Source organism: Mauremys reevesii, linkage group 1, assembly GCF_016161935.1.
Source record: "Mauremys reevesii isolate NIE-2019 linkage group 1, ASM1616193v1, whole genome shotgun sequence".
NCBI lineage: Eukaryota > Metazoa > Chordata > Testudines > Geoemydidae > Mauremys > Mauremys reevesii.
The window spans coordinates 4982945-5008470 of record NC_052623.1 but is presented as its reverse complement, the minus strand read 5'-3'; the positions used below and the strand labels follow the sequence as shown (position 1 = coordinate 5008470).

The following is a 25526-nucleotide window of genomic DNA, read 5'->3' as shown; positions in this document are numbered from 1 at the left end:
CATTTTCTCCTGGTGCTCTGGCTCTCAGACCGAGCTCTGTGCAGAGCTGGCTGGTGACATGGTGCTGGGCCCCCTTCCCTCAATCACCTACAGGACAGTCAAAGTGACATTAAATCCTTTCCTGGCTGTTCTGTGCTGTGTCTGAGTGACAAACTGAGGAAATTTTGTTTGTGTACAACCATTCTTCCATAGGTGCCACCTTTCTAATTGCTGTTAACTGGATCTCTGAGGCCCCACGCCCTGTGCTACCTATTCCCCAAGGCCCTGCCCCCTGACCCACCTCTTTCCACAAGGCCACTTCCCCCATCCCACCTATTCCCCCAAGGCCCTGCTCCATTCTCAACATTTTCCGCCAAAGTCCCACCCCTGTTACTCGCTCCCCTCCTCTCCAAACCCATCCACTTGCTGGATCATCTTCCTCCCCCCGAGCCTGGGCTCCCTCTGCTTTGGGTCTGGGACAGGATCTGCTGCAGCCTGGCAAGGAACCTGCAGTGAGGGCGCAGCGTTGGGGCTGGCAGGCCAGTCTGTAGCAGAGAGGGAAGCCAGGAAACCATATAAAATCAGCTGAGGGTTGGGAGAAGGGCTGTGACGTAGTCAGCTGAGGCCTGGTCTACACTACGATTTTAGTTCGAATTTAGCAGCATTACCTCGATTTAAGCCAGGACCCGTCCACATGACAAAGCCCTTTTTTTCGACTTAAAGGGCTCTTTAAATCGATTTCTCTACTCCACCTCTGACAAGGGGATTCGTGCTGAAATCGGCCATGTCGGGTCGAATTTGGGGTAGTGTGGATGCAATTCGATGATATTGGCCTCCAGGAGCTATTCCAGAGTGCTCCATTGTGACCGCTCTGGACAGCGCTCTCAACTCAGATGCACTGGCCAGGTAGACAGGAAAAGGCCCACGAACTTTTGAATTTCATTTCTTGTTTGGCCAGGTTACCACGCAGAGCTCATCAGCATGATGTGCACATTGCCGGGCACATTGCCCGGCCCGTACTTTGTGAGAAGTCTATGTCCATGTCTATGTCCTCATCACTCTTGTCACCGCGCTGCCGTCGCCGCCTCGCCTGGTTTTGCTTTTGCAGCTTCCGGTTCTGCGCTGAAAAAAGGTGCGAAACAATTGCCTGCCATTGCTCAGACGGAGGGAGGTGCGACTGATGATATGGCTTACAGGGAATTAAAATCAACAACAGGGAAGGCTTTGCATCAAGGAGAAACACAAAGAACTGTCACACAGAATGGCCCCCTCAAGGATTGAACTCAAAACCCTGGGTTTAGCAGGCTGTTGATTTAACAAAACAAATCGGGTCAATTTCTTGTTTTGATCCATCTATCTTTTACATCTTAGGCTGGCAGCAGACGGTGCAGTACGACTGCTAGCCATCGTCATCTCCTGGGTGCTCACCAGAAGATGCTGCATTACGACTGCTACCCATCGTCATCTCCTGGGTGCTTGGCAGAAGATGGGAATGACCTGGCTGAGTCACTCCCATGTCTGCCCAGGCGCCCCTGACTGACCTCACTGAGGTCAGTTAAAAGAGCACCCAGGAGTACGACGACGATGGCTACCAGTCGTAATGCACTGTCTGCTGCCAAAAGGCAATGAACTGCTGCTGTGTAGCAATGCAGTCCCACATCTGCCAGCACCCAGGAGACGTACGGTGATGGTGAGCTGAGCGGGCTCCATGCTTGCCGTGGTATGGTGTTTGCTCTGGTAACCCAGGAAAAATGGTGCAAAACCATTGTCTGCCGTTGCTTTCACGGAGGGAGAGAGGGAGGGAGGGAGGGAGAGGGAGGCCTGATGACATGCACCCAGAACCACCCGCGACACTGTTTTTGCCCAATTAGGCATTGGGATCTCAACCCAGAATCCCAATGGGCAGCGGAGACTGCGGGAACTGTGAGATAGATACTCACAGCTACCCACAGTTCAACACTCCAGAAGTTGATGCTAGCCTCGATACTGTGGATGCAGTCCGCCAATTTAATGCACTTAGAGCATTTTGTGTGGGGACACACACAATCGACTGTATAAAAACTATTTCTGAAAAACCAACTTCTATAAATTCGACCTAATTTCGTAGTGTAGACATATCCTGAGATTGTGCATCATACAGCTTGTCACCCTAAAGCTCAGCTTCAAAGTTCTGAGGGCAGAGACCATTGTGTGGCTTATTTCTATAGATTTCAGTGATTGTCTCAAATTGCAGTGGGGGAGGTCTAGGTTGGATATTAGGAAACACTATTTCACTAGGAGGGTGGTGAAGCACTGGAATGGGTTACCTAGGGAGGTGGTGGAATCTCCATCTTTAGAAGCATTTAAGGCCCGGCTTGACAAAGCCCTGGCTGGGATGATTTAGTTGGGTTTGGTCCTGCTTTGAGCAGGGGGTTGGACTAGATACCTCCGGAGGTCCCTTCCAACCCTGATATTCTGCGATTTGTTCCTCCCAGCTGGGGGCCTGTAGCTGGCAGGGTCCCTGCAATGGGTGTGGGCTGGGAGCCCTTTGTCCTGAGCCAGGCCTCGGGGGCAGGGCAAGGGATCAGTTTTGAAGCTAGGAGGACAACAGCTGAGAGCGGTGACAGGATAAGCCCCTGCATTAGCTGGGAAGGCGGGATGCTGGGCAGAGGCTGGGTGGCTGTGGTAGCTCACAGGGAGGGAGACTAATGGCACAGCTACTGTTACCCATCAATTTATACGGAACAACAGGGCACCCACTGCCCAGGGTCTGAAGCTGAACCGTGAAGCTGAGTCTAACATTCGTTCTTCATGACGCTTTTGATCACTACATCTAGAAGCTCTGTAGCTAGGCTCCTAGGCAGCATTATCCCCATGTCATGGGTGGGCAGAGCACACAGAGCTAAAGTGATTTACTCAAGGCCACACAATGAGTCAGTGACAGAGCTGAGAATAGAATCTGGGAGCCCTGACACCCACTCCACCCCCCCGCACAACTGCTCTGGCCATGAACTCGCATTGCTCCTCTGCGTTGTGTTAGATACACTGAGGCTGTTTGTGTGTCATGATCAGTGGAGTTGACGTCCTTCTTAAACAGGAGAGATTTAATAAAGGAACAGCTAAAAACTACAGCCACAAAAACAGGTTTCCGCACAGTTCAGTCTTCAGCCTTGTCTTGCTTGTTTACCAGGGACCACACGCTGCCTCGAACTCTACAGAGTACAGAATGGACAAGGATGTGCTGTAAGGAACCACATCAGTGCAGGGTGTGACTCTGCAGCCCTGATTAGGGGCTTTTGGTAGCAGCACACTAGAAATAATAAATAATTATCTACATTTAATGCAGGGAGAATATGTGCCCAAGCTCATCCAGCAAATCCGTGGGACAGCTGGGACTCTTCATTCCCAGCTCGCTGATCTTGGGCCAAATCCTCAGGTGGTGTAAGGGGTTGCAGCCTCACTGAAATCAGGGGTGATCCCCAGCAATAAAGAAACCAATGGAGAGAAAGCACCATGAATCTGTGCGGCTGCATGGACCATACAAGCCAGGTCTGAGACACTAAACAAGGGATTGGAAGCAAGGGACTCTGGGCTATTTTCCTGGCTCAAGACATTTTCCTTCCTGCTGCCTCAGATTCCTCATCTGTAAAAGGAGGATACCTCCTGGGAGGAGTGAGCAATACTGTGTGTAGAACCTATTAACAGTAAATTCTGTCCATGTGTGACTGTGCTTCAGTGGGACATGGTTGAGGATGCCAAACTCAGGACAAGCTGCTGAGAAAGAGGGTAGACTCACCCCAGGCTGGTGGTTTTTCTATGGTTACATTATACCAAGCCAGTAATAAATATAAACTTCTGTCTCACCGCACTGGTTAACTAGACACATCCCAGCCCTGGGCTCACCACCCGGACACTGGACTCCATGATGAGCAGTCAGTGAAAACCAATTTCCACCACATATCAAGTCCTTCCAATCTGAAGACACCAGCCACTTATTCAAGTCCATATATAACTCAGATCTTACCCAATAATCCCACTCTGCCATCCCTTTAGCAATTAAAAACTAAAGGTTTAATAATAAAAGAAAACAAGAAGAGTTATAAATGGTTAATAAATCAGATACATCCAAGTGGTTTTTCAGTGTTCAGAGATCAGCATCACAGCAGTAATGGAATAAATTGCTAGCTTGCAAAAGTGTCTCTGGAAATAACCAGAGCAGGTTGAGGGTCATTAGTCCTTACTCACAGCTTCCTTTGTTAGAAACCCAGTGCATAAATATCCTCTGCCCTCTGCTTGGAATTGTACTGTCCCAAAACAAAGCCTGTTCCAGTACATTGCCAATATTAATAACTTCAGATACAAAGATGATACATGCATATACACAGGATAATCATACTTACAAATCATAACTTTTCCATTGACACCTGACAGGACATACTTTGTACAACATTTGTTGCAATTATATAACCGTGGTAGAAAGAATGATAAAAATGGTCATATTCAATCATACAGCACCACACCATGTTCTCACCCCCCGTTATAACTAGTAAGGGAAGGGTGACAACCGTATCCGACGCAGTGGGAATTCATCCACAAAAGCTCATGCTCCAATACGGTCTATAAGGTGCCACAGGACTCTTTGCTGCTCTATCTCTGTTGGGATATCACCAACTGGAAAACCAAAATGGAAAACAATGGTGCACAGACATTTCACGTGACCCAGAGAAGGCACTTGATGACTTTTGAGATCACTAGACTGAGCTACAAAGTGTTGAAAGGTACAGAGAACTGTGCAAGAACACCTGTGGGTAACACCACAATGTTTGCAACACTTGGGAGTTGCATGGGCAAAACCTAATTAAAGCCTTGGGCACATAGCCACTGCATTACTCATTGACAAACAATCCTGACATTATGTGCCCCAAAGCAACACTATCACATCCCCATATTTATTGTTGTGCTATGATTATGATGTGTTTTATATAAAGTTTGTCATGGAATATATCAATGGAAAAGTTATGATTTGTTGAATACGATTACCCTAGTTGTGTGCATGTGTTATTTTTGTACCTAAAGTTAGAAATATTGACTATGTACCATTATTTCAAATGTGTTTGCCCCTCGGTAACATAGAATCATAGAATGTCAGGGTTGGAAGAGACCTCGGGAGGTTCTAGTCCAACCCCCTGCTCAAAGCAGGACCAAACCCAACTAAATCATCCCAGCCAGGACTCTGTCAAGCCTGACCTTAAAAACCTCTAAGGAAGGAGATTCCGCCACCTCTCTCGGTAACCCATTCCAGTGCTTCACGACCCTCCTAATGAAAATTTTTTCCCTAAAATCCAACCTAAACCTCCTCCACTACAGCTTGAGACCATTACTCCTTGTTCTGTCATCTGCCACCACTGAAAACAGTCTAGATCCATCCTCTTTGGAACCTCCTTTCAGGTAGTTGAAAGCAGCTATCAAATTCCTCCTCCTTCTTCTCTTCTGCAGACTAAACAATCCCAGTTCCATCAGCCTATCCTCATAAGTCATGTGCTCCAGCCCCCTAATCATTTTTGTTACCCTCCACTGGACTTTTTCCAGTTTTTCCACATCCTTCTTGTAGTGTGGGGCCCAAAACGGGACACAGTACTCCAGATGAGGCCTCACAGTAATGGTGCATTAAGAAACATGATAGGCCTTTCAAAGTTATCCCGACCTGATGGACTTTCCTGTCAATATTCTAGCAAGGATATGGGAAATGGCCCCTGCTATGACTCATCGAAGCAGGCAAGGGCACGTGACCAGCTCATGTGTGTCTGGACTCCATCCTGTGCCTGAACTTTTCCACTAACTGCGCTGGGTGCTTTTGCTTGGAAAAAATGCAGTTCCCTCCACATGGCAGAAGCTGTAATAGGGGAAAGTGACATTGTCACTTGGCCTAACTCCCCCCACAACTCAACATCCGGAACCACCTTACACATAATTACTGAATTGGGGATGTTGTCCCAAGCTGAAGGGATTTGTAGCCTGTGTATGAAAGATAGACGGACTGTTCGTCCCATCAGGTGAGACACTCCTTGATTCAAATCCTGTCTAGCGTATAGAACTGAGATTGTGATTTTGTTTATTTCTTACGTAACCAACTTTGATCTGTTCTCTACAACCTATAACAACTTAAAATCCATTTTCTGTACTTTCTGCTAAAACAGTGTGTTATATAAAATATAAAGGGAAATCTGGGGCTGGTGAATTGTCCTCTCCACATTGAGGAAAGGGGCAGGGCAAGAAACTTACACTGGTCAATCTTCTTACAAGGGCAAGACAGCGCAGCTCTGAGATCCTAGGCTGGGGAGCTGAGGGGAACTGGCTGGAGCCTCTCTATTGCTGGTTCATGAGTGGCTAGTGAAAGCATTCACGTAACTGCAGCTGGGTGTGTCTCTGTCTGTGTATGATTGTGTAAGTGCAAGACCTGGAGGGGCTTGCAGCATTTCACAGCATCACTGTGTGAGAGGGGGCCCAGCTTGGTATGTGAGAGGGCTCATGGGTACCCCGTTCCATGTTGAACCCTGCAGAAGTCTGTCACACACATCCAAGAACAGGCCCTGCGACAGTATAAGTCCATTTCCCGCTTATCATGCACTCAATTACTGATGGAGAGGCTGTTTTTATGGCAGGGAAGTCAGGACTCCAGGGATCTGTGTGTCATTCTCTGTGTGATTTTGGCCGAGTCATGTCTCCCTGTTCCTCAGTTTACCCATGGATATAATGGGGATACATTCATAGTGACTTCCTTTCCTAAGTCTTTCAAAGATCCTTCAGTGAAAGGTTCTACATGGTATGAGAATAGTGACTGATGAGAATTACAGTTCTCTGATCCCTTAGCAACCTTGTGCCTCCAGAAAGTGTTTGTGCCTCCCCTCAGTCATGTTTCTCCAGATCTGTCTGTCTAGTGTCTGTCCATCCATCCTGGGCATTTAGACAGCATCAGATACTATGAGACCTAGACACTATCCTTAGCTTTTTAGTAATGAACTATAATTTCAAAAAAAACCAAAAAACAATGTACACCAAACAGCGGCGCAGTGGAGAGCCCAAGAGTTCTCATCTCCCATTGGGAAGTTCCCTTAATTATTGTTTACTGCTAAAGCTGGGTAACAAACACAGAAGCACAGAAATGGAAAGAGAGAGACTGGCTAGGGTGTCTCTGGTCTCCAGCCTGTTTGCATCCATATGTCGCTTCTCCCCAAGAGCCTGAGCGAACCCCCCTGGGACTGCACAGAGCTATATTATAAACAGTGCACACCCCTGTCAGCTCTCAGCGTGGGATGCTGCTACAGATATTGGGCTGAGATATCTGGGACACAGTTACCTGAGGGATATTCCCAGAGAAGACGCTTCCGTCTCAGAAATCACAGGTACCATCTCTTTCTGTTCGACAAACCGAGTGCAACATAAGCATGATGGGATAGAGGAGAGGTCTGTATTCCTTTCCACTTAACGCAGCCATTAAACATCCCAGGGCCCTTGCCACAGGTGCTGAATTTGCTCTATTATCATGGGCCAAAATGTCCCTCTTTCCTGTGCTGCTCAGTGATGGGCTCCAGCCCTACGGGGGCTGCATTTCAGTGGCACAGTGGATCCTCCAGGATGAAAGTTGTTAGTAGACGTCCAGGACAAGGCCAGATTCGGAGGCTGTGGGCTGCAGTTTGCTCAGGCCCCGATGAAGCGCTATGGCAGCCCCCTTGCTGTGTTTTAAGTCCTCAAGCAGGTCGTCCAGAAAAACATCCCGTCTGGAGTAAGAACTGGATGAAACCTCAGGAACCAGCTGTGTGTTAATGTACAGACACTGTCACCTCCTCCTCTTGCAATGTAGGGCTTTGGCTGTTAACGGGGGGGGGAGGGGGGGTATGGAAGAGCTGTTACCAGACTTTATCTGTTGAAAGGCATGGAGGTGCTAGGGCGCCTCACTAGCAGAAATATAACAATTTTTCAACATGGGCGAGACATCTTCTCTCCTATCTTCATTCTAGAAATTGGCTGAACTGTTGTGCTTACAACTTTCAAAATGCAATTCAGCCGGAAGTAGACACCCACCATAGGAAAATTCAGGTTCATATTTGTCCAACGTATACACAACTGAAAATTAAGTCTTGTAATTGAAGGTGTCAGACAGACTTAACAATGGGTGGTGCCACCAGCAACACCAACTATGGCCAATTCATTTGTGAATCCCATTCAGCTAAGCTCTTTGTTCCAATAATATCTGTTGCAAGGAGTTCCTCAGGCCAAATATGGATTACGTAAACAGTTTTCTTTTATCAATTTTATATGTTCAGAGTTTCAATGTAACGGAATGTCCCCTTGTTCGTCTGTTATGAAATAAATGTAAATGCCTGAACTACTCTCTGTATCGAAAGATTCATAGGGTTTAAAGTCAGAAGGGACCATTAGATCATTCAGTCTGACCTCCTGTGTAAATTTCACCCAGTTACCCCAGTATTGAGCTCCATAAGTTGTGTTTGAGTAAGACCTGGTCTACACTAGGATTTTATATGATGGAATCAAAGAGTTACTGGGTTAGAAGGTGCTGCAAGTATCAGCTAGTCTAACCCACTGCCAGGATGCAGGATTTGTTGTGCCTTAATCATGCCAGACAGATGACTATCGAGCCTCCTGTTGAAAACCTCCAGTGAAGGACTTTCCACAACCTGCCTGGGCGTCTGTTCCATTTTTCTCCTGTTCTTACAGTAGGGAAGTTTGTCTGAGATTAAATCTAAATCTGCTGTGCTGTCATTTGACCCCTGTATCTTCTCCTGCCCTATGTGGCAAGAGAGAACAACTTTCCTTCATCTTTTTTATGGCAGCCTTTCAAGTATCTCAAGACCCCTGTGGTGTCCCCGCTCAGTCCTCCCTTTTGCAAATTAAACATACCCGTTTCCTTCAGCTTTTGCTCATATGGCTTGTATTCCATCCTGTGGCTCATCTTTGCCACTCTCATCTGGATCCATTCCAGTTTCTCTACATCCTTCCTATAATTGGAAACCCAAACTGGACACAATACTCTAGCTGAGGTCTAACCAGCACCAAGAAAAGTGCTACTATCCCCTCCCATGACTGGCATGCTCTGCCTCTGCTAATGCAAATGAAAATTGTATTGGCTCTTTTTTGCAATAGCAAAAAAAAAAAATCATGCCCCTGAGGGATATAGCTATATCAACCTAACCCTGGTATATACAGCATGAGGTCTACTGAAGAATTTTTCATCGAACTAGCTACCTCCTCTCGGAGAGGTGGATTAACTATGCTGACAGGAGTACCCCATCAAAATACCCACAGGGCTCTTGGTGGAGGAAATCGGGTAACCCTTGAGGATAGCATCCAACTCCTTATAAAAATGGCAGGTCTGGGGCAAAGCACTGGAGATACTCTCTCCTCCCCGGCCTTCTGGTACATGTGCCTCAGCTCCTTCTACTTTCCTGTTTACTGCAGTGTGTCCTGATCACAGCTCTTTTCCCACAAGCTGCACAAAATCTGCCCGTAGGTTTTGACATCCCTATGGCTGGAACGCAGCTGGGACTGCACAGCCTCCTCCCCAAACACTGAGCGCACCCAGAAGATCAGCAGTGTCCCCAGCATTGAGCCACCGCGGCCACCTGGGAAGGTGTGATGTGAGCAGTCCCCACCGAGCAAACAGGAAGGAGAATTTCTAACTTCCTGGGCCTTTAAAGGGGGATGGACAAAAGGTGTTCACCTCGGTGCAGGGGAGAGGAGTTGAAACTGTTCACCAGAGCAGTCATGATGGGCAATGTGGGATGCCTACCAGAGGCCAATATTAGTAATAAAAACAAGTGCAAGTGTCTACAGTAGCACTTTGATGAGCAAACTTTTGTGTAAAAGGCATTAAATCTCTTGTTAAGGTGATTTTATTATGTCACTGAAACTGAGGAGTTCCATCGTTGAAAGTGGCTTTGGTTGTGTGTACACTTCCACTGTTTCTTCGTCAAAAGATGCTTTTTTTGTGTGAAAAAACTTGGCAGTGTAGACAAGGCTTAAGGAATAACGATGGATATTCAGTGTCCACACTTGTGTTTCCTGCTGGTGCCCTGTAAAGTTTCCTACACCACAACGCGTGGGAATTATTCAGACAGGGAATACCATAAAATAAGGAGTTGAGATTAGTAAACTCGTTTGAGCAACCAATCTGCTTCACCCATGAGAACAGCCCCATTCGTGCATGCAGTGTCTCATATGAACATTGTCTCTCCATCCAGGTAATTGCACTGCAACCAGGAGGTCAGGAAAAAGTACGGTACAAGCAGGAGACACATATTCCCCTACTCCATGTCAGATTCCAACATAACTGAATTTACCAACCCCTCCACCTTCATCCTGCTGGGCATTCCTGGCCTGGAGAGGGCCCATGTCTGGATCTCCATCCCCTTCTGCACCATATACGCCATAGCCATCTTGGGGAACTTCACCATCCTGTTCATCGTGATAACAGAGCTGAGCCTCCATGGTCCCATGTACTATTTCCTCTGCATGCTGGCCATCAGCGACCTGGTCCTGTGCAGATCCACCCTGCCCAAAATGCTGAGCATCTTCTGGTTCAATTCTGGGGAGATCAATTTCAGTGCCTGCCTCACCCAGATGTACTTCATTCACTGTTTCACAGTGATGGAGTCTGGGATCTTTGTGGCCATGGCTGTGGATCGCTACGTGTCAATCTGTGATCCCCTGAGACATTCCACCATTCTGACAAACCCTGCGGTGGCCAAGATTGGAGTGGCTGTGGTGCTGCGCAGTGGAATGGTTGTACTGCCCTATCCTTTCTTGGTAAGACAGTGGCCATATTGCAGAACCAACATCATCCCCCAGCCGTACTGTGTACACATAGCCATGGTGACACTGGCCTGCGCCGACACCCGTGTTAGTAGTTACTATGGCCTCTTTGTGATATTCTTTGTGATGGGTCTGGATGGGTTTTTTATCGCTGTGTCCTATACCCAGATCCTCAGGGCCATCTTCAGCCTCCCCACAAAGGACGCCCGGCTCAAGACTTTTGGGACCTGCGGCTCCCACCTCTTTGTCATCTTAGCCTTTTACATCCCAAGTCTTTTCATCTCCCTCCTGTACAGATTTGCCCAGAATGTGCCCCTGCATTTCCATGTCCTCATTGCCAACGTGTACCACTTGCTGCCCCCCATGCTGCACCCCATCATCTACGGGGTGAGGACCAGAGAGATCCGGGGAAGGCTGCTCCGGCTCTTTACTCATAAAGGGGCCTAAGGTTTTCTCCTGGTGCTCTGGCTCTCAGACCGAGCTCCATGCAGAGCTGGCTGGTGACATGGTGCTGGGCCCTCTTCCCTGAATCACTTACTGGACTGTCAAAGTGACATTAAATCCTTTCCTGCCCTTGCTGTGCTGTGTCAGTGTGACAAACTGAGGAATCGGTCTGTGTACTATTCATAGGATGGCCACCTTTCTAATTGCTGTTAACTGGATCTCTGAGGCCCCATGCCTTGCCCTGTCTATTTGCCAAGGTCCTGCCCCCTGCCCCACCTTTTTCCACAAGGCTGCTTCCGCTGATCCGTCTCCCACAAGGCTCCACTCCCTTCTCCCCCTCTTCCTCCAATGCCCCGCCTCAGCTCTACCTTTTCCCCCAAAACCCCACCCTGTAGCTCGCTCCCCTCCTCTCCAACCCCATCCACTTGCTGGATCGTCTTCACCTTCCTACCCTACCCACCGCCAATCTGGGCTCCCTCTGCTGTCGGCTTGGGACAGGATCTGATGCCGCCTGGCAAGCAACCTGCAGTGAGTGCAGTGAGGACGCAGCGCTGGGGCAGACAGGCCAATCCAAAGCAGAGAGGGAATCCAGGAAACCGTGTAAAATCAGCTGAGGGTTGGGAGCAGGGAGGCGAGGCAGTCAGCTGAGATTGTGCATCCAACAGATTGTGGGCCCCAAAAGCTCAGCTGCAAAGTCCTGAGGGCAGAGACCATCGTGTGGCTTATTTCCTTATCTTTCAGCAAAGGTCTCAAGTTGCAGTGGGAGAGGTCTAGGTTGGATATTAGGAAACACTATTTCACTAGGAGGGTGGTGAAGCACTGGAATGGGTTCTCTAGGGAGGTGGTGGAATCTCCTTTCCTAGGGGTTTTTAAGGCCCTATTTGAATGTTTCATGCATAACATTTCAGCTGACTTCTCAAATGAAGCTAGGAGAGAAGAGGTCTTGCCATTGCTGAAACATTCTTATAATTATTCTAGTGAGGAGCCCTTCCAGCTCCATGCTTTCCAGCAGATAAAAGTCAGGTAAGTGCCCCTGCATTATCAGCCAGAGCCCTGAAATGCAAGACGAGGAGTTGCCAGTCTCTGCTCATTCACACACAGGTGGTTCCTGACGTCTTTACTCAGTTTTGCCTTACTGGATCCTGAGCAAACTTTGGGCCATGGCCTCCGAATTTGGCTTTGTGTTGTTCATCCACGAACAAATTTCATCCTGAAAGATCCACTGTGCCACTCAAATGCAGCCATCTTGGGGTGAGAGGTCAACAGGGATTCAGAGAAAAGAGAGTTTGGCCAGTGATAATGAAGCAAACTCCTCACCAGTGGCAAGGGCCCTGGGATGTTTAATGGCTCCGCAGAGTGGAAAGAACCACAGATTCTGATTCTCTATTGCATCACAGCCAGGCTGCACTCAGTTTGTTGAGCAGGTGAGTTTCTCAACAAGAGATGGTACCTGTGAATTCTAAGATGGAAGCCTCTTCCCTGGGAATCACCATGAGGTAGTCGTCTCCCACTCCTCTCTCACTTCACTTCTGCAGCAACATCCGAACCCAAAAGCCAACACAGGGGTATATGATTTGTAAATAGCTCTGTGCAATCCCAGTGGGGTTTGGTTCAGCCTCTAGTGGTGAATCGATCATCTGAATGTGAATAGGCTGCAGACCAGGGTGTCTGCACTTCTGTGTTCTATATCCACCTTTAGGAGTAAAGAGTAATTAATGGAACTTCCCAAAAGGAGATGAAAACTCTCAGGCTCTCTGTTCTGTGTATTTGTGTATATTTAATATTATAGTTGATTATTAAGAAAAATAGAGATAATGTCTTGGCCTCCATAGGGTCTGATAGACTGTAAATGCCCAGGATGTCTAGGTAGATAGCACACAGACTGATCTACAGAAAGATGCCTGACTGGAGAAATGAACACTATCTGCAGACACATGGGGCTGTTGCTAGCAGATCAGAGATCAGTGTGATGGGTTTGGTCACAGAGATCCCCTTGGGACTGTCACCTGATGTACTGAAATTACCTCTGAGCCAGTCTTCCCTGCCAGCCTGGGATTTCCAGAACCCTGTCTTGTTGAGCCAGACATGCTAGCCTGTTGCAACACAGACCCAGGGTCTGGGCCGGGCTCCCAAACTTGAAGGCTTTAGTTGAAAACTGCTCAGCAGGTTACCTGTCTCCAGCACTCAGACACCCAGTTTCCAATGAGATCCAAACCCCAAATAAATCCGTTTTACTCTGTATAAAGCTTATACAGGGTAAACTGATAAATTGTCTACCCTCTTTTCATTGAAGGATCTTCAAAACACCTAGCAAAGGAAAGTCTCAATGAATATATCCCCATTATACTGATAGGTAAACTGAGACATGGGGAGAGATGACCTTGGGTCCTGTCTTCCCTGATGTTATCACGGTCTCTCCGTGTGTAGCTGAACACATGACAAGAAGGAAATAAACTCAGCTCTAGCAGGGCCTGTTCATTGGGTGGGTGTGACAGACTTCCCCTGGGTGCAGCCTGGAATTGGGGTACCACTGAGCCCTCTGGCATACCAATATGGGCCCACTCTCAGACACAGAGGATGTGATAAGATGCAATCTTCTGTAGGTCTTGCACTTACAAAACCATACACATGCAGGGAGATACCCAGCTGCAGTTACGTGAATGCTTTCACTAGCCATGGTCTGCCCCTCCCTTAGAGTGTAGATGACAAATAAAAGGGAGCATTTCTACACACAATGCACACTCAACCTGTGGAACTTGCCAGAGGATGTTGGGAAGGTCATGACTATAAGAGGGTGAAAAAGAGAACAACATAAAATCATAGAGGATAGGCCCATCAATGGCTTTTAACCAGGATGTTGTCCCTGGCCTCTGTTTGCCAGAAGCTGGGAATGGTCGACAGGGTATGGATTCCCTCTGGTGCACTTGGCATTGGTCACTGTCAGAAGACAGGATACTGGGATAGATGGACCCATGGTCTGGCCCAGTATGGCCATTCTTATGATCTAATGTTCACTGAGACAGGGAATGGTGTGCAGGTATTGTACTGTGTGTATTTGGTATCGCTTGTTCTGTATGACATAGAGGAATTGTTTTAGAAACCCTATTTGCAAGGCCTGGGTCTGTTTGCTTTAACGATCCTGTGCCCTGAAGGAGAGAAACTAAAAGCAGAGTGCACCCAAGGGGGTGCTGGCAAGGGGGTGCTGAACCAACTGGAGTGTCTGGGGGAGCTGAATCACTTTAGGGAGAACAGATTGTGAACCACTTCACAAAGGTTTGGGATCACCCAGCCCTACTCCCTTTCCACTCACAGTGCTCTAGTGTCCATGGAGCAGCTCCAGGTTTGCTGTCACAGCCCCGCTCAAGCTCCCGTGGCTCAACGCCCGCCAGAAGGGTGTGTTTGGGTCCCACGCGCTGGACCCATGTGTTCTGGAGTCAGAGCAGCGTTCAGGCCCTGCCACTGGCTCTGGGATTCTAGGTCCACTCTCGCGGTACAGCTTCCATTTCAGTGCCTCCCTCTGGGAGTGGGGAGCTGCACACCAAGCACCAAGGCCCTGAAGCTAGTGTCCTATGATCTGTACCTCGTCAGGCTTTTCTCCTACAGTACAGAGTAGTTTGCAGTCTCTTTCAAGATATGGAAGTAAATCTTATATAAAAATACAAAATTAGATTCAGAAAGCTCTAGTTCTAGAGCTATATTGCTGTGACACTGTGTACCCCCAAAGCAAAACCCTGGCACCCCACATTCACCACTGTTATATAGTTGCAACAAATCTTGTACAAACTATGTCATGTGAGGTAACTATGGAAAAGCTGTGGTTTGCTGAATGTGATTATTCTATTTGTGTGTCTGTATCATTTTTGCCTCTGAACTAACAAATATTGACTATCTACCTGTATTTCAAATGCATTTCCTCCTTTGGTAACTCCCACAAAGTAGTTAACATCCAGTCTAGCCAGCACATAGCAAATGGATATTCAACTTCATGGCTCATCAATTGAGACAATGGGCCATGGTAGAAGCTTGTCCCCATCTATAGCCAAAATATGGGTAATGGTCCTGGCTATGACTCATTGAAGCAGGCAAGGGCATGTGACCAGCTCATGTGACACTGGACTCGATCTTGTGCCTGTACGTTTCCAGTAACTGTGCTGGTATCTCTGTTTGGGACAATGAAGTTCCCTCCACATGGCAGAAGCAATACAAGGGGAATTGACATCACCACTTGGTCTCACTCCCACCACAACTCAACACTTTAAAACACAGTTAGAAGAAAAAAACATTGGAGAGATGGTCAGTGGTTGGAAAGGAGAAATGCATTGACCTCTCCAAAAATCCACAAATGGGAACAATTGTGTCCTGCATACAACGAGGCAGATGATATTACTGAATATTTCATTATCTTTGAGAGGCTGTATATGATTCATATGATTCCTGATAACTAGAAGATGCCCACTTTAGTTGGAAACTTAACTGGTAAAGCTCTGGATATATTAAATAAAATGATAATTGAGAATCTTTTAGATGATTCTAAATTCAAAGAAATGATTTAGAAACAATTTCAGATTACCCCGGAAACATATAGAGTGAAATTTACAAATTCTAAGAGGGGTGCTGGTACAAGTAATGTGGAATATGTAAATAAAATGAAAGGTTTGATGGGAAAGTGGCCAAGGGGCAAAGATATTGTAAACTTTGAAGGAATGTTTGATGTTTTTGCTCAGGAACATTTCTTAAGTATATGTTAAGATGATATAAAACAGTGTCTGTGGGACAAAAGGGTGAAAACCGTGGATGACATGGGTTCTCTAGCTGATGATTTTAAGCAGACACAAGCATCTATTGTGAATAAACCACAGATAGAGGGGTTTACACTTGGCGGGAAGCCCTCTAAGCTCTGCAGAGGGCAAGCGAACATGCAAAGTCCTGTTACATCCTCACTTCACCAGACCCTGGCATACCAAGACACCAGAGATAACCTTAGACCAGGAATGGCCAACCTGAGCCTGAGAAGGAGCCAGAATTTACCAGTGTACATTGTCAAAGTGCCACTGTAATACATCAGCAGCCCCCCATCAGCTCCCCCCTGCCCCGCTCTCTGTGCCTCCAACCCACCGGCTGATCACCGCCTCCCCCTCCCTCCTGATCAGATGTTTTGTGGCATGCAGGAGGCTCTGGAGGGGAGGATCAAGGGCCTGGCAGGCTCAGGGGAGGAGGCAGGAAGGGGGGGAGTGGGGGCAGGGCCTGTGGCACAGCCAGGGGTTGAGCAGTGAGCACCCCCCAGCACATTGGAAAGTTGGCCCCTGTAGCTCCAGCCCCAGAGTCGGTTTCTATACAAGGAGCTGCATATTAACTTTTGAAGAGCTGCATGTGGCTCCGGGGCCACAGGTTGGCCACCCCTGCCTTAGACTGAGATCACAACTGAAGGGGAAAGGAAAAAAAGTAACTAAATACACACCAAGGATCATGGAGGAACTGAACGACCCAACTGATGCTGAACAAACCAAATTGTTCAAGCAAACAGCAGGTACAATAAAAATACACAGAAACACCTATATTTGGTGATGGTGTTAAATCTGATGATGCAAAGTTTGTTGCTAATGAAAAACAACAAAGAATTTGGTACTGGTGTTAAATCCTATGAAAAAATGGAACATACAAGATTTTATGGAAAAGCTTTTAGCCAAGAAGCCCTATGGGGATAGTACTTCTGAGCTAACATCTGTAAAAAGGTTTAAAGCTTCTCTCAGCAGGGAAACCATAATAAACCTGGTCTTCTTTGTGATAGAGGAAACTGAGTCACACCACCTCATGTGTTGAATATCACCAGCTGAAAAAGCACAATGGTAAACAATGTTGCGCAGACACTAATAGAGTTTGTCTAGTGACCCAAAGAAGGCACTTGCTGACTTTTGAGACTGACCTACAAAGTGTTGAAAGGTACAGAGAACTGTGCAAGAAACACCTGTGGGTAACACCACAATGTGTGCAACACTTGGGAATTGTACAGTCAAAACCTAATTAAGCCCTTGGGCGCACTGCTTCTGCATTAGTCAGCGACTAACTTTGCTGCAGTAAACTAAGGGGCGAGGTCTGACATTATGTTCCCCAAAGCAACGTCCTCTTGTCCCCATATTTACCGTGGTGATATGATTTGATGTGTTTTATATAAAGTTTGTCTTGTAAGGTATCAATGGAAAAGTTATGACTTTCCTTTGCTAGGTCTTTTGAAGATCCTCCAATGAAAGGTTCTACATGGTATGATAATATTTACTGATGAGAATGACTGATCTATGATCCCTTAGCGAAAATCCCTTGTGCCTCCAGAAAGTGATCATGTCTCCCCTCAGTCATCTGTCTCCAGATTTGTCTGTCTACTATCTACTCATCCATCCTGGACATGTACACAGCATCTGACCAATTAAGACAAAGATATTATCCCTAGTTTTCTTAATAATCAACTATATATTTTTTTAAATATACATAAATACACAGAGCAGCCAATTCCTCTCTGACTCAGTGGAGACCCCAAGAGTTCTCGTCTCCCTTTGGGAAGGTCCCATAATTACTGTTTACTGCTAAAGTTGGATAACAAGCCCAGAAGTGCAGCCATGGTAACAGAGACATAAGTTAGAGGTGTGTCTGGTCTCCAGACTGTCTGCATCCAGATGCCGCTTCTCCCATAGGGGGTGAGCGACCCGCCCTGGGTTTGCACAGAGCTATACTATAAATGGTGCACATCCCTGTGTCAGCTCTCAGAGTGGGATGCTGCTGCAGATATTCGGCTGAGAGGGGTGTGGGACACGGCGACCTGAGGGATATTCCCAGTGACGTGGCTTCCATTTCAGAAATCACAGGTACCATCTCTTTCTGTTCGACAAACTAAGTGTAACATATGCATGATGGGGCAGAGAATAGGTCTGTTTTCATTTCCGCTCCGCACAGCCACCAAAAATCCCAGGGCCCTTGCCACAGATACTGAATTTGCTCTAGTATCCTGGGCCAAAATGCCCCTCTTTGCTGTGCCCTTCGGTGACGGGCTGCAGCCCTGAGGTGGCTGCATTTCAGTGGCACAGTGGACCCTTCTGGATGAAAGTTGTTAGTAGACATCCAGGACAAGGCCAGATTCGGAGGCTGTGGGCTGCAGTTTGCTCAGGCCCCCATGAAGAGCTATGGCAGCCCCCCTGTCGTGTTTTAAGTGTAGAGAGGCCCTCAAGCAGGTCGTCCAGAAAAACATCCCGTCTGGAGCAAGAACTGAGTGAAACCTCAGGAGCCAGCTGTGTGTTACTGTACAGACATTGTCACCTCCGCCTCTTGCAATTTAGGGCTTTGGCTGTTAGGGGGCAGGGTGCGGGTGGGGTGTTACCAGACTTTATGTGCTGAAAAGCATGGAGGTGCTAGGGCTCCCCACTAGCAGAAATATGACATTTTTTCAACATGGGTGAGACTTCTTCTCCCCTAGCTTCATTCTAGAAATTAGCTGAACTGTTATGCCTGAAAATTTCAAAATTAAATTCAGCCATACGCAGACACCCAGGATGGGAAATTTCAGGTTAATGTTTGGCAAACTTATATGCAACTGAAAATGCAGTCTTGTAATTGAAGGTGTCAGACAGACTTAACTAAGCCATTAAAAAATGGAGGAACATTGCCACATAGATCAAGAGGCAATGGGTTCAAATACAGCACAGCAGATTTAGATTTAATCTCAGATAAACTTCCCAACTGTAAGAACAGGAGAACAATGGAACAGACGCCCAGGCAAGTTGTGGAAAGTCCTTCACTGGACGTTTTCAACAGGAGGCTGGACAGTCATTTGTCTGGCGTGGTTAAGGCACAACAAATCCTGTATCTTGGCAGGGGGCTAGACTAGCTGATCTTTGCAGCACCTTCTCACCCTGGCACTCTTTGATTCCATCATATAAGAGACTGGATCATCTGGGTCCTTTCCAGTTTCCCTACATCCTTCCTATATTTTGGAGACCCAAACTGGACACAGTACTCCAGCTGAGGCCTAACCAGCACCAAGAAAAGTGCTACTGTCCCCTCCCGTGACTTGCATGCTCTGCCTCTGCTAATGCAAATTAAAATTGCATTGGCTCTTTTTTGCAATAGCAAAAAAAAAAAAAAATCACACACCTGAGGGATATAGCTATATCAACCTAACCCTGGTATATAAAGCATGAGGTCTACTGAAGAATTCTTTATCGACCCAGAGATTATCAGAGAGGTAGATTACATACGCTGACAGGAGAACCCCCACAAAAGTACCCACAGGTCTGCTGGAGGTGGAAATGGGGTCACCGGTGAGGATAGCAGCCAACTTCTTATAAAAATGGCAGGTGTATGGCACAGCCTCCCTTGCCTTTTGGTACATTTGCCTCAGTTCCTTCACCTTTGCTGTGTACTGCAGTGTGTCCTGATCGTAGCTCTTTTCCCACAAGCTACACGAAATCTGCCCTTAAGTATTGACATTCCTATGGCTGGAGCGCAGCTGGGACTGCACGGCCTCCTCTCCCGAAATACTGAGCAGCTCCAGCAGCTCCACAGTGTCCCAAGCGTGGAGCCACCATGAGTGCCTGGGAAGATGTGATGTGAGCAGTCCCCACTGAGCAAATAGGAAGGGGAATTTCTAAGTTCCCAGGCCTTTAAAGGGGGACGGGCAGAAAGTGTTTACTTCGATGCAGGGGAGATGTGTTAAAACTGTTTACTCAGGATGAGCAATGTGGGATGCCTTCTAGAGGTCAACTACCTCGATAAAAACAAGCACAAGTGTCTACCCTGGCACTTTGCCAACAAATCTTTTGCATAAAACTCTTGTCAAGGTGGTTACATGGTGTCATTGAAGCTGAAGCGTTCCATCGTTGAAAGTTGCTTTGCAGTACACTGTTTCTTTGGGAAAAGCTGCTTATTTGTGAGGTGTAGGAAAACCCTAAGGAACAATGATGGATAACCAGTATCCACACTTGTGTTTCCTACTGGTGCCTAGTAAGGTTTCTCATACCATGATGTGCACGAATTATTGAGCAGGGAACACCATAAAATATGAAATTGGCCTTAGTTGGGTCAGTTCTTCATAATTCATTTATCTGAATAATGAAAATGTCATTTTCAGTGTGTGAAGAGCGACCAATCTGCTTCACCCATAAGAACAGCCTCCAGTATTGCATGCAGTGTCTCTTATTTACATTGTCTCTCCATCCAGGCATTTGTACTGCAACCATCACCTTTGGCATATACCGGAAGTCAGGGGAACGTATGGTAGATGCAAGACACACCGTTCTACTTCAGAGTTGGACACGTTCTCCCCTACTCCATGTCAGGTTCCAACACAACCAACTTTACCAACCCCTCCACCTTCATCCTGCTGGGAATTCCTGGCCTGGAGTCAGCCCATGTCTGGATCTCCATCCCCTTCTGCACCATGTACGCTATAGCCATCTTGGGGAACTTCACCATCCTGTTCATTGTGAAGATGGAGCCGAGCCTCCATGAGCCCATGTACTATTTCCTCTGCATGCTGGCTGTCACCGACCTGATCTTGTATATGTCCACCCTGCCCAAAATGCTGAGCATCTTTTGGTTCCATGCCAGGGAGATCGATTTCAGTGCCTGCCTCACCCAGATGTACTTCATTCTCATCTTCTCAGTGATGGAGTCTGGGATCGTCGTGGCCATGGCTTTTGATCGCTACGTGGCCATTTGCAATCCCCTGAGATATTCCACTATCCTGACAGACTCCTTTGTGGCCAAGATCGGCCTGGCCGTGGTGCTGCGTGGCAGCATAGTCATGCTGCCTTTTCCCCTCTTAGCGAGGCAGTGGCCTTATTGCAGAACCAACATCATCCCCCAGCCGTACTGTGCACACATAGCTATGGTGAACCTGGCCTGCGCCGACACCCATGTCAGTAGTTACTATGGGCTCTTTGTGCTTTTCTGTGTGATGGGTCTGGATGGGATTTTTATTGCCCTGTCGTATATCCAGATTCTCAGGGTCATTTTCAGCCTCCCCACTAAGGATGCCCGTCTCAAGACTTTGGGGACCTGCGGTTCCCACCTTTTTGTCATTTTAGCCTTTTACATCCCAGGTCTCATCATGTCCCTCATATACAGATTTGCCCAAAATATACCCCTGCATTTCCATGTTCTCATTGCCAACATGTATCTCTTGCTGCCCCCCTTGCTAAACCCCATCATCTACGGGGTGAGGACCAAACAGATCCGGGGCAGGCTGCTCCGGCTCTTTACTCATACAGGGGACTAATGTTTTCTCCTGGTGCTCTGGCTCTCAGACCGAGCTCCGTGCAGAGCTGGCTGGTGACATGGTGCTGGGCCCCCTTCCCTGAAACACTTACGGGACAGTCAAAGTGACATTAAATCCTTTCCTGCCCTTGCTGCCCTTGCTGTGCTTTCTGCGTGACAAACTGAGGAGTCTTTTGGTGTACAACTCATTCTCCCCTAAGATGCCTCCTCTCTAATTGCTGTTAACTTGGTCTCTGAGGCCCCATGCCCTGACCTGCCTATTCCCCAAGGCCCTGCCCCCTGACCCACCTCTTTCCACAAAGCCCCTTCCCCCATCCCACCTATTCTCCCAAGGCCCCGCTCCATTCTCAACATCTTCCCACAAAGCTTCACCCCTGTTACCCGCTCCCCTCCTCTCCAACCCCAGCCACTTGCAAGTTCATCTCCACCTTCCTTCAACCCAGCCTGGGCTCCCTCTGTTCCTGGGCCGGGACGGTATCTGCTGCAGCCTGGCAAGGAAGCTGCAGTGAGGACACAGCGCTGGGGCCAACAGGCCAATCCAGAGCCAGGAGGGAAGCCAGGAAACTGTATAAAATCATCTGAGGGTCCGGAGTAGGACTGATGTAGTAAGCTGAAATTGTGCATCAAACAGCTTGTGAGGTGCAAAATCCTGAGGGCAGAGACCATTGTGTGTTTTTTTGCAATGCCAAACATGGGTCAAGGTGGTCAGTCCTTGGCACTTCACAGCGGTGTTGGTAGTCAGCAGGACTTGGTAAGGGCCTTTCCAGCATGGAGCCAAAGCTGTCTCTCGCTGGTGGACCTTTATATAGACCCAATCTCCTGGTTCCAAGGAGTGGCAGGGCTGTTCAGGGTCCTTGAGTAATGCTTCTTTCACCTGTGAGTAAAAAGACTTAACACATTTCGTTAGTGCCTGGCAGTAATTAAGCATCATATCATCCATCAAATGAATGTCCATCTGAGCAAGGGCCAGTGGGGGCACTACTGGAAGTCACATCAGGTGCCCTGTCAAAATCTCACGTGAGCTCAGTCCAGTCTTTCAGTTGGGAGTGTCCCTCCTGCTTATCAATGTTAATGGCAAAGCATCTGGCCATCTGAGGTTTGTTTCTGCACAAATTTTAGCTAGTTTGTTTTTTTCAGAATCCCACTGTGATGTTCCACTGTCCCAGCAGATTGTGGATGGTGAGGGCAGTGGAGGTTGTGTAGTATCTGCAAGGCTGTACATAATTCTCTTACAATCTGTCCAGTAAAATGAATGCCACGGTCACTGTTGATACAGCCACGTATACCAAATCTTGGTACAATGTCTTTGAGCAAAATTTTCACAATGGACTTGGTATCTGCCATCTTGCAGGGGAAGGCCTCAACTCATCTTGAAAAAAACATCAACTAATACTAATACATATTCATAATTACAACATTTAGACATTTGAATAAAATCAATTTCAATATTTACAAATGGTCCCCACGGAGGGGGATGGGCTGCTTGTCCGGTTTTACCACATTGTGTTGCTGGCAGATTGAACATTGTTGGTGGTAGTTCTGGGCCACACAAGGAAAACCTGTGGTATACCAGTCGCCTCCAACTGCAGCAAGCATCCCCCCTTTGCTCTCATGCGCCACCCTGTGGTGCACATGAGCAAGATAGGGCAGAAGCACCCTCGGCGCAATCGGGCAGCCGTCCTGGCAGCGCCAAAAGTGAGCAGGCTACAAGGTGCACTCAGCAACCTTCCAAGAATGTTCCTCAGTCTCTGGCACCGTCTCCTGGATCTTAGCAAGGTCATCGAGGGAAGCCAGTGGAGGCTGCTCAACTAAGGCAAAAATAAAAGCAGCCTGAGGGCCTGAAAGGGCCACATCCTTGGCTGCTGAATCAGCCAAAGCATTTCTACAAATAACTTTATCACGAGGGGTTGGATGAGCGATGCATTTTACAATAGCAACAGCTTTGGGCAACCAAAGAGCATCCAAAAGAGCAGATACATACTGACTATTCTTGATGGGGGAACCGGAGGAAGTAAGAAAACCTCTGTGTTTCCAAAGTACACCATGAGCACGAGCCACTCCAAAAGCATAGTGAGACTCAGTGTAAATAGTAACAGTTTGATCCTGTGCCAGAATACATGCCCATGTCAAAGCCACGAGCTCAGCAACCTGAGCTGAAGAGACAGAGGGAAGGACAGCACTTTCAACAACAGAACAGACAGTATAACCAGCAACCAGCATAACCAGCAACCCATTTTCCCACCGAGTTTCACACACAAGAACCATCTACAAAATAAATAAGATCAGGATTCTGCAAAGGCCCATCAGTAAGATTTTCCCTTGGGCAGGTAAGAAGAGAAGTAACAGACACACAATCATGAGGATCTCCATCAAGGGGCTCTGGTAACAGCAAAGCAGGATTCAGACTGGGCCAATGAGCCAAAGTAATATGTCATGAAGGTAACAGAATAAGCTAATCCGAGTCACGGCATCAAATATTGTGGAAGAAACAAAACTCCACTCTCAGGTTGGAAGCAACAAAATCAGAGACAGCTTTATTCAAGCAATTGCCAGAACACAGCTGGCAAAGAGCATCTCTGCCTCAGTTTCTCCAAAGTACAAGCAAAATCACACAAGCATTTATTCCTCATTGTGACATGAATGAATTAAAAACGTCTGCTTTTTATATAGACTATTTACTATCTATTTCAGTATTTTCTCACTTTCTCTTCTCAAAACATCATTATCCCAAGGCTAGGTCACACTGACTATTCTGCTGTTTTCCACTCGCTTCTCACGTGAGCCCTGCTTCTACAGATCTCACGATATTAGGATAAGACTTGACAGAACAGTTGCTCTGTCTCTGACACTTAAATGGCTGCACTTAAACCCTCTCTTTCTTTCCCTGCTTCCACACAAGCTACACAAGAGAGCCCTGGCTCATGGCCCCTTCCTCCCTCCCCTGAGCACCGCTGGTTAGTGAAATTTGTAGCAACAGATTATTGCAAAGAAATGCATGTTCAAGGTAAAAATGCCTGTATAATATGTGTAATGCTGTGAAAAGAATAGATAGGAGTGGGTATACTAATTGCATGGGTGCTTCTATTTCTTAATAAGGGTTTTGGGGGTGTTGTAATGCATGTAGGCATTTATATACTAACTTAGATAGAAAGAGTTTGTTGTAACTAATCCAGTGCTTACTTGACAATTGGTTTGAGTGGAACAAGTATCGCAATAATGAAGCCCGCACTCAAATCCAATTCTGGGTCAAACTGTTCCTTCTTCTTCGAACAGACTCAAAAAGTAAAAGCATAAATGTTTAAGTACATCAGAAGCAGGAAACTTGCTAAACAACCGGTGGGGCCACTGAACGAACTAGATGCTAAAGGAGCACTCAAGGACAATATGGCCATTGTGGAGAAATTAAATGAATTATTTGCATCAGTCTTAATGACTGAGGATTTGAGGGAGATTCACAAAGTTGAGACATTCTTTTCCGGTGACAGATCTGAGGAACTGTCCCAGATTGAGATGTCTTTAGAGGAGGTTTTCATAGAATCATAGAATATCAGGGTTGGAAGGGACCTCAGGAGGTATCTAGTCTAACCCCCTGCTCAAAGCAGGACCAATTCCCAACTAAATCATCCCAGCCAGGGCTTTGTCAAGCCAGACCTTAAAAACCTCTAAGGAAGGAGATTCCACCACCTCCCTAGGGAACCCATTCCAGTTCTTCTCCACCCTCCTAGTGAAAAAGTTTTTCCTAATATCCATCCTAAACCTCCTGCACTGCAACTTGAGACCATTACTCCTTGTTCTGTCATCTGCTACCACTGAGAACAGTCTAGATCCATCCTCTTTGGAACCCCCTTTCAGGTAGTTGAAAGCAGCTATCAAATTCCCCCTCATTCTTCTCTTCTACAGACTAAATAATCCCAGTTCCCTCAGCCTCTCCTCCTAAGTCATGTGCTCCAGCCCCCTAAGCATTTTTGTTGCCCTCCGCCAGACTCTTTCCAATTTTTCCACATGCTTCTTGTAGTGTGAGGCCCAAAACT

General features: G+C 47.1%; 2 protein-coding genes across 2 annotated transcripts; both read left to right on the top strand.

The window, feature by feature from the left end:
* The first annotated feature begins 10287 nt into the window (after positions 1 to 10287).
* Positions 10288 to 11235, top strand: LOC120398178 (olfactory receptor 52E4-like). Its single transcript, XM_039525319.1, has one exon. The coding sequence runs from the start codon at positions 10288 to 10290 to the stop codon at positions 11233 to 11235; it is 948 nt and encodes a 315-aa protein (XP_039381253.1).
* Positions 11236 to 20548: 9313 nt separating this feature from the next.
* Positions 20549 to 21496, top strand: LOC120387180 (olfactory receptor 52R1-like). The gene has a single exon (XM_039507509.1). It carries the CDS (start codon positions 20549 to 20551, stop codon positions 21494 to 21496), a length of 948 nt encoding a protein of 315 aa, XP_039363443.1.
* The last annotated feature ends 4030 nt before the right edge of the window (positions 21497 to 25526 follow it).